Genomic DNA, 14,007 nt, shown 5'->3' with positions numbered 1-14,007 from the left:
CATGGGGATGTCACAGCTGAAGGAGGTTAGGGATGGGGGGGGTTAGTGTGGACATACAGAGCATTGGGGTTGCCTCCAAGCTGTTTGCATTAGCCCCAAACTGGAGCTCGCTATTTGCAAAAAGCCCATGTATTTAGAGAGCATATCTCATGGACAAATTACTTCCTGCCAATTTTCTCTTCAGTATCATAATGCCAGTTTATTGCAGACCGCTTGCAGCCTGCCAAATGTTAATGGTACAGCATCCTCTGTTGTTTGCCAACCCCCCGCTCTCAGGGGCCAGGACAGACTTGGGTACAGCATGGATCCCACTGGGCTTTCCTGACAGCAGGCAATGCTGCCTGCATCTAGCTAAACCCTAGCTCTCCGTGCCTGAGAAAGCTTTAAGGGTCTCATGGAAACTCAGGGAGTGGCTTAGGAACATGCCTGCTGTTATTCCTGACTGAAGTTGGGAAGTTGGGGCCTCTCAGCTCATGGGGATAACATAGAAGCAGAGGTGTCCTGAATAGAGCTGACTGGAGGCTGAAAATAGCTTCGTGCTTGAAACAAGACAGGGTCCGAAAAGGAGTGGTGCCAATGATGCTGGTCTGTTGTCCTCGGCCTTCTTTCCAGCCCAGTTCTGAGGCCATCACTTTCAGGAAGTGCACCTGTGCCTACCAGCAGCCTTAAGTTCTAGGGAAGGGGAAGGAGGCGCTGGCGACAGACAGCTAGTCTTGCTGGCGTTTTCCCTACTCTCTCTCAGACTTCATGTTCTCTCTCTCTCCCAGGAACCTCAGACCAACCTGTTCTTATCCTTTACACAACTCTGTTCCAGACACCTGTCCCTCCAGGGAGCCTTCTCTGATGCCCTCAAGCAAGGTTAGCCCTCCCCCTGCCCCACCCCCCTGCCTCCTTGATATTTCCTTATCTTCTCCAACTTTGTTGACTCTACTGAACATAGGCTGTGACTTAGGTGAAGGGAGAGATTGTCTTGTGGCCCCAACGTCCTGAATAGTGTCTGCAACACATAATAGGAGCTTAAATAATGTTGAATACACAAGTGACCTCATTTCTGACATGAGTCCCCGCTCTTGGGCATCCTTTCTTCATAATCTCTACCCCCTGCTCCTTCATTATCTCTAGGGTCAAGGTCTCAGCTCCTTCCTCCCCTGTGCCAGCCAAATCCCCAGATTTAACATTAGGCTGCCAGATTCCAGGCTCTGAGTCAGGAAGCGAGGAGACTCCCAGATTGATGCTAAAACTTGTTAGCAAGTTGTATGTAATTTTATAATGTTTCTGGTAAGTGCTAATTGCCTGTTCCTTAAATATTTCTTGTTCTACTGGGAAGCAAAGCAATTGCAACTATGAATGCATTTCCTACAGCTGGCTGCCCCCATGGAGGGGGACTGAGTTTCCAGGCTCCAAGTACTCAGATATTGACAGAACTTGAGCCCCTCCCCTTCCCTGACCTGTGATTGTGACAAGCAGAACTGGAAGAATTTCTAGAAAACAAATCCCCCAATTTTCCCACCCAGGGGCTCACACTTTTAATGAGGGGAGGGAGGTGATACTGCGGTGTCACTGCCTGCCCCAAGGAAGCTTCTCTTCACCTGAGCCGGGGCAGAGGGCATATTGATGACAATGGGCCAGGAGTGCCCCGGGGTGGTCTCTGCCCAAAAAAGCCTCATGCCACCTGTGGAACATCTACATCCTCCCATCACCGAGCCAAGGGGTCTGTATGGAGTTCTCCAGAAGCAGATAAAAGAAGGACTAGGATGGGGACGGAGGTCATTCTGAAGCTTTGGGCCACGGGTGCAGGTTGGGAGAGGTGCTGCAGGCCTAGGGAAGCAGGAGAGGGGGCAGGCTTTTAACTGTTTCCTAAATGCTGGCCCTGTGTTGGGAGCTTCACTACACTGAGTTCTCAGAACCCCTATGAGATCACTGTTTATCAGTCCACCTTCACAGGTGAGAAAACTCAGGCTAAAGATACAGACGGACTGGCTAAGACCACACACAGAACCAATGGCAGAACTAGGTTACAAACTGGGTTTGTCAGACCCCAAAGCCAGGGGGACAATGGAGAATGCCTGGCTCTTGCATCTGAGCTCTGGGAGGTGATAAAGTGGGCTCTGAGGAGACAGAGAGGGTGTGGAGGAAGGGTGTTTGATTGCGCTTGTGTAGAAAGTCATTATACCTTAATCTGAGAGCTTTCCTGAACATATGCTGTGTGCCAGGCACTGGGCACTCTATGGGTTCACAGGAGCCAGAACGTGGCTTGGAATTACCAGAAATGGAGAACCTTGGGTACCATGTGAATGGTTACCCTAAGAGTGATGAGAAGTCATGATAAATATTTAAGTAGCAGAGAATTCTGCCAGATGTGGATCCTGGGAAGATCACTGTGATGTGTGTGGCTGATGGTGGGTGGGGGAGGACTGGGCCGTCATTCAAGTGAGAGGTGATGAGGGCCTCAGCCACTGGAGTGAGAAAGGGGCTGGGACACTGCAGAGGTGGACATGAGGCCCAGTAATGGCATGGATGGTGGTGCAGTTCATGAACATGGGGACACTGGAACAGAGGGTGTGGTGTGGGGGTGGAGATGGTGAGCTCAGTTTGGGTGACGATAATGGACTGAATGTGTCTCCCCCAAATTCGTATGGTGAAGTCCTAACTTCAAATGTGGATGTATTTGGAGATGGGGCCTCTAAGGAAGTAATAAAGGCTAAGTGAGGCCCTATGGGTGGGGCCCAAAGCCGATGGGACTGGGGTCCTCATAAGAAGAGACACCAGAGAGCTTGTGCCCCCTCCTCTCACTGTGAGGACACAGTGATAAGGCTGCTATCTGAAGCCAGCCCAGCCCAGAAACTGAATCAGCCAGAACCTTGATCTTGGACTTGTAGGCTTCAGAATTATGAGAAAATAAATTTCTGTTTCAGCCCCCAGACTATGGTATTTTGTTATATCTGCCCAAGAAGACTAACAGGCATTCCTTGGGTTTGAGGTGTCTGAGGAAGAAGCATATAAAATGTGTCACCGGAAGACTGCAAATGGGGAACAGATTTGGAAGTCACCGGTGTTTAGGCTGAGATGGAAGCCATGGGAGTGGATGCAATTAACTGTGGAAGGTTCTTAGATAAAAGGGGACAGAGAACTGAGGAGAGAACCCAAGAAGGGCGTGCTCTGCAGGGGCAGCGAGGGGCCAGCCAGAGAGACGGCAGGACCCAGGACCCTGCAGGAGGCAAAAGCTCCCAGGAAGGGAAGTCACACTGGGAGGCTGGAGGAGGAACAGACCCAGCTTTATGCACAGTAGAGGGGGCTCCTCACCATGAAGGCAAGAGCCTGATGGCTTCTACCCTCAAATAAAAGGACAAGAAGGGAAAGGCTGGCCCATCCCTACATTTAAGAATTCATGGGTTCTTCTTCCCTGTGGACAAAGTACAAACTCTTTATGAGGCCTCCAGGCTCTCAGTGACCTCCCGCCCCTTCTTCCTCCACTTCCTACAGCACTGTGGTCACACTGAACCATCTCATTTCTTGGCCAGTGTGGGGAGTGGGGGCGCCAGGTGCGGAGCGCAGGCGGGAGGCGGGGACCCAGCACCAGGCCTAGCAGCACAAGCCCAGGCCACCTGCAGGACAGGCAAGGAGCCATGTGCTCCGGCAGAAGAGGACACGCCCCGGAGAGGGGAACAGTGCTGATCATGGAAGGCTTGGGTGCAGGGGAACGTTAGTGGCCCCCCGGGGAAGGCATCTCTCTGCGCCAGGCACCGTGCAAGGAGCTGTGATCCCATTTCACTCTTGTCATAAGGCTTGTGGTCGCCATGATCATCTCTGTTTCCTGAGTGCAAAACTGAGGCTCAGACAGATCCTATGACTTGGCCAGTCCCACAGTGGGGACAAGCCAGGATTCACCAAGTCTGGCCCACTTCCAGACCCCATTCCCTCTTCACAGAACCGGCTGCCTCTGTGAGCAGAACCCACATGGCCCCTGTGGGTTGGCGATATATGTAAATGCCCAGACTGTCTTTCTGATCTGCCAGGGGTCCAAGCTCCTGCTGACCCCTAGTCTGTGACTAGCATTACCACAGTGGATGTTTTCAGATGGCTTTGGTTTTCTGTTCTGGCCCAGGTGGCTCGTTGCTGCAGGCTCAGCCCCCAGCGGCATGCTGCTCACGGGACAGGATAATCAGTCTGGGCGGGGTGGGATGGACATATGAACTCACGGACAAAGCCCTGAGCATCAGTAACGAGGAGCCTGGGCTCATGCTCTATGGCCCATCTGACTGGAGCAAAGCTTTTTGGCTTCTATAAAGATTTTATAAGGGGTTGAAATTCTGTCACTTTGGAGACAGGGGTAAAATCATGGGCTTTGAAGCCAGAGACACGGAGTCGAATCTCGGGTCTTCTAGGTCCCAGACTTGGTGTGACACTGGGCAGGTTACTCTGTCCTTCTGAGTTTCAGATTCCTCGTGTACAAAAGGGCAGCATCCGCTAGCTGTCACACCGATTAAGATGAAGCAAGAGTTTCTCAAACTGGTGTTGAGCCACAAATCCCCTCATAAAAGGAGGCTTAGAAGGAACAGAAGAATGGAGGAGACACAGAGGCAGTGGCAGAGGCCTCCCTGCTAGGCACCCCCTAACCCGACCCTGGTGGTCCCTGAGGGTACCCTAAGTCTTTGAATGACACTGTTTGAAAACCTTGAGAAAATCAGCATAAAGCTCCCGACACATAACGGGGGTGTTCAATGTTCTGTCCCTTTCTTTTCTGGTAAAACCACACCGAACAAGGCTAATTCCTCTCTCCCACGTGACAGCCCTTCAACTATTTAGACGCAGCTCTCAGTTCTCCTGAGTCCACTCTTCTCCTGAATACACTTTTGGGGGTCTGTCACTGCCCTTGACTTCAGCCCTCTCCCTCCGTGTCCTCACAGTTAAGCCCAATTCTCGATGCCTCCTCAGAACAGAATAAAGCACAACGAATTCCCTGAGGTAAATTCCAGGTGCTAAGTTCTTGAACCCTAACAGAGAACGTGGTATTTATTCCCACTTCATCTGATCCTGGTAACTTGGGTAATCGCTCCGCCCCATCGACGTCTTCCTGCACATTGTTTGCTGACTGCTATACTGTTGTCCCCTTCTGGCTTATACTATTTATGTCTTATCCATGCTATTGATAAAATATGGACAGATTAAGGGCATGTGGGTGGCACAGGATCATTTCTCCCCACTTCTGGAAACATCCACCGCTGAACATGCAGAGAATTTCAGAAATGGGGGAAACTTTTGAAACTCTGAGTCCAAATCCATTCCCATTTTCCAAGGGGTTGAGTGTCAGAGCTTGGCCCTGAGTTGGGGTCTCCTGACTTCCCTCTGCTGTCCCCCAGCTGCATGTATGTAACTCTGTGTACCCAAAGGCCTGTTAGTTTAACTACCTGTCACTCATAATCGCTGTGCAATTCTTATTTTCACATCCTTTATCAAACTTGCTGTTCACAGAAGCCCTGTGACCTAGGGTATATTATTATATCCGTGTCACAGAGGAAGAAACAGAGTGCCAGATAGGCTCCCTGACCTGGCATGGAGCTAGAAAGTGAGAGAACCAGGATGTGGACCCCACACCTGTCACCCTGTAGATGTTCTCTGTCTGCTGTTCTGTGTCACCTCAACACATGCTTCCCATTCTTAGAACAGTACCTCCACTGTCCTGGCCTCCAAAACAGGGAGAGAATATATTTCTGTTCTTTTAAGTCCCCCAGTTTGTGGGCCTTTATCAGAGCGTCTGTGGGAAACTAACGCACCTCCTGTGTACCCAGTCTGGAGACAGAGCACAGGTCCTGGTACAGGAAGAAGTCCTGGTCCCTGGGGGTGGGGGACACATGGAGCAGAAGAGTCTCGAGGAGTTGTTCCCCATAACTCATCTCATGTAGAATTACCAGGTCTCCGGATAGGGGTGGGGAAATATCTTCTCTCCCTCATCCCCTGCCCCATCTCTGGCAGCCACTGAGACTCAAGGCTCACTTTCTTGATAGAGCCTTTCCTGATACCGCACAAAGGATGAATGCCTCTTTCTCTGTGCTCCCACTGGCTGTTTGCCACAGGTATCTCGCTTTAGTAATAGCTTGTGTGTCTTCTCCTCTATCTCACTACCAGAGTGTGGACCCCTTGTAGGGGCTTGGATCTGAGGTATCGGCTCCCCTAGTGCTGGGCTAGGCTCTGCCACCTAAGAAATGTGCCTGACCAAATGCCCAGGGAGTTGGCTTTTGCTCCCCTTTCCATGGGGATCGGCATTAGCAGTTATCACCAATTGCACAGAAGGCTTATGGTGGTGGTCTCTCCTGGGCCCAGGGTTTGCTATTCCCTTAACACTTATTCCCAGTAGATTCAGGCCATCCTCATTTGTATCTTCCTCAGGCCACCAATGGTGTGTGTGTGTGTGTGTGTGTGTGTGTGTGTGTCCCCAGCCCTGTGCGCAGTTACTCATCACTGTGACTCATATATGGGAGCTTGGGAAGCTACTGCCTCCAGTTTAAGATAAAAAAATAATCGAGGTTCCAAAAATTTAGGGGCTTTTTTAAAGGTCTACGCAAGCCAGGTATGAATTGCTGATGGAGCTAATGTATGCACCTGGTGCTGTGTGGTCTATGCTTCAAGTGCTTTATCCCAGATAATCCTCAAAACAATCCAAGGGACCCACTGCACGAAGGAGGCTGAGGCTCAGAGAAGTTGGATACTGTGCCTAAGGAGACAGGAAGCTAGTGCAGGACAGAACCAGGATTCGAACCCAGGGCTTGCTGACTCCACATCTAGACCCCAAGTCTGACTCCATGGTGAGTATATTGGCTCCCCAAGGACAATTACCTTCGTATGAAGCCTTGAATCCCAGGGAGCTGCCACTGCCGTCAGTCTGGAAGAGGAGCCACATCTGATGGTTGGTGCTGACAATGAGATCCGGGACCGACGTACCTGTCAGGCTGTCGGGAGAGAGAGACTTAGAGGAGTGCACCCCACCATGGCACCCCACTGAAGGACTAGACACCCTGGCCACTCAGGCAAACCCTGGGCCTCACAGTGTTTGACTCTGGAGCCGAGAGCTCCAGGGGCGGCAAGACTCACCACCTCTCCCCTTCAGCCAAAGGTGGGACTTGGATTTAGCCCCTGGGCTCGTGAAGGGGATCTGTGTCCTTGCTGTCTCAGGGGACAGGGAGAGCTACAGTCAGATCTAATGAAGGGGTGTCTACACTCCTGCCACCTTCCAGCTCTCATGTGAACTGCACTGCGGAAAAGACACAGAGACCCATTCCTGCAGGTGGAGCCCAGGCATTCCTTTGAATGACACATCTCTTTCCATTCCATATATGAAGCAAGTCTTAAAGTGCAGCTGTCACTCTGGGGCCACATTTTCTCTGAATAACAGAGTTTAAACTTGGGGAGGATTCTGATTCAAGTCACATTTACCAAACACCTAAACAAACCAGACAATTTTCCATCTATTATCTGTTTAATGACCCCAGTGGGCCAGGGAGGTAGGGATTGTGTAATCCCCACTGTACAGATGAGGAGAGCAGGGTGCAGAATGGGCAGTGGCTTTCCCAAGGTCAACCTGATGGAGAGTGGAAGGGCCAGAGTCCCCTGCATAGGCTGGGATTTCCATAAGGAACCTGGCTTCCTCTTGCTGCTGAGACCAGACACATCACCAGCACAGATTGGGGGTTGGTTGAAGATGGTGTGATTGGATCGATGGGTCTCAATCTCTTCTCCATTATGGAGTCTCGAAATTTGGAGGACCACTGAGTTGGCTGCATAGATGACATGAGTGCTATGGGGGTGGAGCTACACCTGGGGGACACCAGTCTGGCCTGTGTGACATCGCTGCACTAGGGTGCTGGCATTCTGTAGTAAGGACTGAGGCCAAGCCAGAGCTGATTCCTGACTCTAGGGCAGCAGAGTCTGTTTGACCCAACTATGACAACAAAGAGGAGTCCAAGTGTTTTGTGAGTGTTTCTCTGAAGTTTGAGATTGACATTGGCCTAAAGAGATAGGATGTGGGAGAGAGGCACTGAGCTGTTACAGAACTTGTTGGGAGCTCACCCAAACAAGACAGATCCAGAGACCTGGCTGTAAGCCTTGGATCTGCCATTCATTTGCTGTGGGGACCTGGGCAAGTGGTTGAGCCACCCTGGGCTTTTTAATTTCATGTTAAATGAGGGGCTTGGGTTGTATGATCTCTTAACATACAACAAACAGCTCTGCTGTTTGGAAGGTTCTCTCTATGACAAAGTGCCCTGGGATTTTGTCCTGGGAAGAGACAGAACTGGGATTCTGGCCTTCTGGGCACACTGAGGTGATGTACCATATAGGGCAGATCCACCAACAGAAGTAAGGGGGTATGGTGGCTGGCTCATTTTATGTGTCAATTTTACTGGGCCACGGAGCACCCAGATATCTGGCCAAACACTGCTCTGTTTCTGTGAAGGTGCCTTTGGATGACATTAACATTTAAATTGGTAGGTTGACTAAAGCAGAAGCAGATTGCCCCTCCCAATATGGGTGGGTCTCATCCAATCAGTTGAAGTCTTTCAATGAACAAAAAGAACTCTTCCTGCCTGCCAGACATCCAGCTGGGACAATACTTATTTTTTTCCCCCCTGCCTTGGATTTGAATGGAAACATCAGCTCTTCCTGGGTCTGGAGCCTGCTGGCCTTTGCACTAAAACTACATCATCAGCTCTCCTGGGTCTCCAGCTTGCCAACTCACCCTGCAGATCTAGGGGCTTGTCAGTCTCCATTATCGTGTGAACCGATTCCTTAAAATAAATCCTTGCTCTCGTGTACAACCTATTGGCTCTGTTTCTCTGGAGAACCCTGATGAATACAGTGGAGTAGGCAGGGGGGAAGGGATGTCCTTCAGGCTCACATTCCATTTCTCTCTTTTAAGAGATTCCAAGCCCCAGCCACATCACCTGATTCAGAGGGTAATGTCATGAGTCATTTAACTGTCCTGACGGGATCTTCTCTGGCAGGTGTGGGGAAGGTGTGGGAAGTGCCCAGAACAGAATAGCTCTTGGACAGGGAAGCTATTCCTGAATAGCCATTTCTCCTTCAGCATTAAAATCAGAGGGTGTGAGCCTGGGGCTAGCCTGGTCGGGAAGAGGTATGGCATGGGATGCTGTCCTTGACTAAAATCAAAAGGCATGAACTCAAGGGCTAGTTCTGCCTCTAACGAGTTTGCAACCTTTGGGCCTCAGTTTCCCCACCTGTTATATGGGGATAATAACTAATTAAATGAGGTATCTGATGTGAAGTTTCCCTTCCCCGTGCCTGGGCACACAGTGGATATTCGGTGTACATGAAACCCTCTTCCCTCCCTTCCCCCCCATCTGGGCAGGGGAGATGAGCAAGTTCAGTCTGTCTGTGCTGGGCTGCATGCACTGAACCGGAGTGGTTTCCTGCTTTTATGTCATGTTAGCGGTGGTGGGCAAAGGAGGAGCTAATGCCCCCACCAGACTCAAGACCCAACACAATGGAATCCCAGGACAGCCCAATGTTATCCTCTCCCTTGGCTAGACCACATGATACTAGTCTTTCTTGGCTCAGGAAATGTGGCCATTATGTGTATGTGGTCCCAGATCGCTGACACCATCCATTTCCCAGATAGTTCTGAGCCTGTGGGGAGGTTAGCAAAACACTTCCGCTGTCTCTGTCTCAAGTCAGATGGCCATGGATGGACATGGCCTTGAGGAGAAACTGGTGGGAGGCAGAAGCAGACCATCATGTGAAATGCCCCAGGCATACACATGAAACCTTGATTCCCCCTGCTCCCTGAGAAACTTCCTGGGAGAATTTGGCCAGTACTCTGGAACAGAGAGGCTCAGACCAGCAGCACAGCAGGACCCCGGTCCTTGACACGGTGTGGCCAGGCATGTAGGGAACAGGCAGGGCACGGTGCACCGCCCCACCATCCCTGGGCCAGGGTCATGTGCTCCCACCCTCCTACCACAGCCCCGCTTCACTCACACGTAGAGGACAGTTTTCTGGTCCCCGTCCTGCCCGCCGTCTCCGACCGTCAGGGTGTCATAGCCCCTTTCCAAGTCGAAGTCCTCAAAGGCCAGCTTGATCACCTGGGGAGAGAGCACGGGGTTAGGGGGCAGGCAGGGGCTGCCGAGAGACACTTGTACAGCTGTGAGGACAGTGAGAAGTTCTCTTCTTCGGTCCCGATTCCCAGAGTTCTTGCAATACCACCCCGCACAACCCCTGATCCAAATTGAGCATTTCCATGCCACCTTTTGGAACATAAACTATTTCTCTCCAGGCCATAGTCTCTGGAGTCCCCTGATGTTTTCCCAGAATGTTCACAGCACATCTGGCCAATTCTGGGGACTGTCATGGCAACATCAGGCACATCTGGCTGCCTGTGAGAAGATTAGATTCTTTCTTCATGCTTTAATGCACAGAAATCCCCTGGACTTGGTGGCAATTTTTCAGGCCACATGTGGCATCTCTACTACCTAACCCCCAGGGACCTGGGGAGCAGAATTTTCTCTTAGCCTCTCCTCTGCCTGCTTTTCTCTACCCTCTTTTACTTGTTAGATAAATTAATGTTCCAGGAAGGAGATTTCAACAAGGTTCTTCTCTGTTTCAGTCCTGCTTTCCACAATTTTTGCTAAGCACACAGCAGATGTCAGGTCTAGGAGGTGGGGTTTCAACAGTGAGCATGGTCCCTGCCTTTGGTGAGCAGGGGAGACACAAAGTACACGGAGAGCCACCATGCCAAGTGATCAGTGTCCCCAGTGAGGGCTGTAGGTGCACAGAGGGGCCTGTGGCTTATGGAGCCTGTGGGGGGAGAAGGAAGATGGTCTGTGTTGGTGCTGAGGATTCTGAAGGCTATGGAAGACGGTCAGGCCACAGGGGGCTGCTGGGAGTGGGAGGGTTCATTCTGAGGAGCCAGAGGCACAGGGCCTGAGCTGTGGCAGAGATGGGACATTCCAGAACAAGTGTTCACTACTGACGGAAGCTTCCACACACTGAGCACACCTGCTAGCTGTTTCACTCTGGGGGATGATGTGGTTGCAGCTTCAGTGCAAGGAGGTAACTCAGGAAGGTCCAGAACTTGAGAAATTTTCCTGAAGGAGAGTCCAAAGGGTCTTATAATTTCCCTTGTCCCAAAGAGTTGGAGTTTATCTTGAGGGAGTGGTGGTAGAAAAGTTTTAAACAATGGGTGTCAGGGGCACATGGGTGTTTGAGAAAAACATCATTCTGGCTGCTCATGTGGAAACAGATGTGGCAGGAGTGAGGCCAGAGGTGGTGAGGACTGTTCCAGGCATTTGTACTCAACTAGGGGAGTGATGGAAGGGGGTGGGGGTGCTGGAAAAGAGAGACAGGTCCTAGCAATATTTAGGGCTTTGTGACTGGATGTGGGGACCAAGGGAGAGGATGGGATTCAGGATGACTTGTGGGTCTCCAAACACATGGATGGTGGTGCCATTCATGAAGACAGGACACAGAGAGGCACCACTCCTAATGGCTAATCTGGGCCTCTTTTTATCTGTTTCATTTTTTGCAAGGTTTTATTTAAATTGCAGTTAGTTAGCCTACAGTGTAATATTACCTGCAGGTGTACAATATAGTGATTCAACACTTCCACACAACACCTGGTGCTCATCACGACAAGTGCGCTCCTTAATCTCCATCACCTATTTTCCCCCATCCTCCCCTCCTCTCTGGTAACCATCAGTTTGTTCTCTGTACTTGAGTCTGTTTCTTGGATTGTCTCTCTCTTTTTTCCCTGCTATGATTGTTTTGTTTCTTAAATTCCACGTATGGGTGAAGTCATATAGTATTTGTCTTTCTCTGACAGACTTATTTCACTTAGCATTATACTCTCTCACTCCATCCATGTTGTTGCAAATGGCAAGATTTCATTCTTTTTTATGGCTGAGTGATATTCCATTGTGTGTGTGTGTGTGTGTGTGTGTGTGTGTGTGCGCGCGCGCGCACGCGCGCGCACCCTACATCTTCTTTAGCCATTCATCTGTGGTTCCAACCTGATGAAGATCTTCCATCTCCCAGTAGGGAGGCTGGAGGTGTTCCTTCGTGTTCTATTCTGTGACCCAAGGAGTAGAGAATTCTCATGGATGGTTTTTCCTTGTTATGCAGGTCTCCTCTGTGCAAACCCACAGACTGCTAGGGTGCTGGCACGGCCTCACCCCCAGGTGCCTTCAGGGACCTCAGAGGCCAGCAGCTGACTCATCAGCCTGGCTACCATTTCTGAGGGCCCCTCTGCACGGGGCATGGCATTCACAGAGGGGAACATCTCTGTCATAAGAAGACTCTAGAATACAGAACAAGATGGTGGAGGAGATGAGTGCCACTGGCTGGAAGAAAGGCTTTCCAAAAGAAATGAAGCCCGGGCTGAGTTTGGGAGATGAACCCGAGTTTGCCAAATGAATGAGGAAGGGAAAACCATGCAGGCAGAGGCAGGAGCAGGTGAATGGGCAAAGGTCCAGAGACTCCTAACCGACCTGCAGTGGCTTAACGCAGATGGAAGTGAAGGCTGGTGATGGGAGGAAGTGGAAGGACTAGGGTAGGAAAGACTGTCTGTCGTGCTAAGGCTTTGGGCTTTGTCCTAAAGACAAGGGGAAATGATGATGATTTGTGAGCAAAGGTGTGATGTGTTTTTTGTTTTAGCAGCAACAGCACTGAGGGCTTGTGGGAAACCAGGAGAGTGATGTCTGGGCTGCAGCAGTGTGTGGGTGAGGGGGGTATGTGTGTCTGCAGCAGGCAGTGGCTGGGATGCATTAGGAAAGGGGATGACAGGTTACTGTCAACAGTGAGTGGGGATGCCTTAGACCCTCTGGTTTTCCCACTGCCAGGCAAGATCACCCCCCACACTCCCTGATAGCCAAAGGCATCTGTTGTAGGACTATCAGCTTGGGCTGGAACCTCCTTCCCTTCTCAACCTCCCTGGTCCTGTCCCACAAGACTAATGTCACCATTTCCCAGCCAGACACACATGGAGGAGCCCTGGGCATCTGCTCCCTGCTGCCCTCCCCACCGTACAGTCTGTGTGGCTCCCTGAGCTCCCAGGCTTCCCCCCAAATGGCCCATTTGTGACTCTGGTTTGCACAGACCCCTCCCCTTCCCCATGGGCTCCCCTAGCAATGTCTCATCCCTGAGGCCCGTCTTCTCCAAGTGCTCCAATACCCTTCCTCACCTATGTGTCAGCACTTACCCGCTGTACTGGCACTGATCTGTTTGCCTGCTCCTCTACTACATGTGCCAGGCACATTCCAGGGGCTCAGATAGTGCTAAATCAGAGAACATTTTCCAAACCCCTCCCGGTTGTCCAGCACAGACAGATTGTGAGGCTCCCGGTCCCCCACAGGAGCTACCATGTAGAATAAAAGCTGGCAAACTGTTTCTGCAAAGGGCCAGAGAGTAAGTATTATCTCCTGTGCAGACCATATGATGTCTGTTGCTACTACCCACCTTTGCTGTTGTAGCATGAACGCAGCCACAGACAGTGTATACGTGACTGGGCATGGCCGCGCTCTAGTAAAACCTGATTTACCAAAATAAGCAAGGCTAGTTGGCAACCCCTGGTCTAGGAGATTCTTTGAGACACCTAATCACAGTTTTTGATCATCTTTTCTTACGAGAGTTCTTCACGGCAAGCCCTGACCCTACAGCATGCTTGACTCTGTTTTGAGCACTTGAGATGCATCAATTCAGGTCTGCTCACAACAGTAGTTACTATAAGCCCAGGCACAGAGATGTTAGGCAACTTGCCTAAGATCACATGGCCACGTGGTAGAAATGGGACTTATCAGACTGCAGGAGGCCAGCACTCTCTACCACTCACTGTCTCACAGCAGCCCCAGTGAGGCCTCAGGTCCATTGGGTAGGGACCATGACTTACCCTTTCAAACCCTCCCTAAGCTCTTTTGCTGAATCCCAGCAGCGTGGCAGACTCTTGCTGCACACAAAATCCTGTCAAGGCTGGCAGTGCCTTCTGCAGGAGGAGGGGCCTGGCCT

At 50.9% G+C, this 14,007-nt stretch overlaps 1 protein-coding gene across 1 annotated transcript in view; it reads right to left on the bottom strand.

The window, feature by feature from the left end:
• The window catches only part of CSMD2 (CUB and Sushi multiple domains 2), a 597,675-nt gene that overhangs the window by 261,284 nt on the left and 322,384 nt on the right, over positions 1 to 14,007 (bottom strand). Inside the window, exons 11-12 of the mRNA XM_039231736.1 lie at positions 9,991 to 10,094; positions 6,835 to 6,947 (exon numbers count right to left, since the gene is read on the bottom strand). Coding sequence (XP_039087667.1) covers positions 6,835 to 6,947; positions 9,991 to 10,094 — 217 coding nt within the window. The remainder of the gene's footprint in view (positions 1 to 6,834; positions 6,948 to 9,990; positions 10,095 to 14,007) is intronic.

The sequence above is a fragment of the Hyaena hyaena genome, unplaced genomic scaffold, assembly GCF_003009895.1.
Source record: "Hyaena hyaena isolate Hyena2069 unplaced genomic scaffold, ASM300989v1 scaffold_3, whole genome shotgun sequence".
Classification (NCBI taxonomy): Eukaryota; Metazoa; Chordata; class Mammalia; order Carnivora; family Hyaenidae; genus Hyaena; species Hyaena hyaena.
The sequence above is the reverse complement of the archived record's forward strand: the minus strand, read 5'-3'. Positions and strand labels throughout refer to the sequence as shown.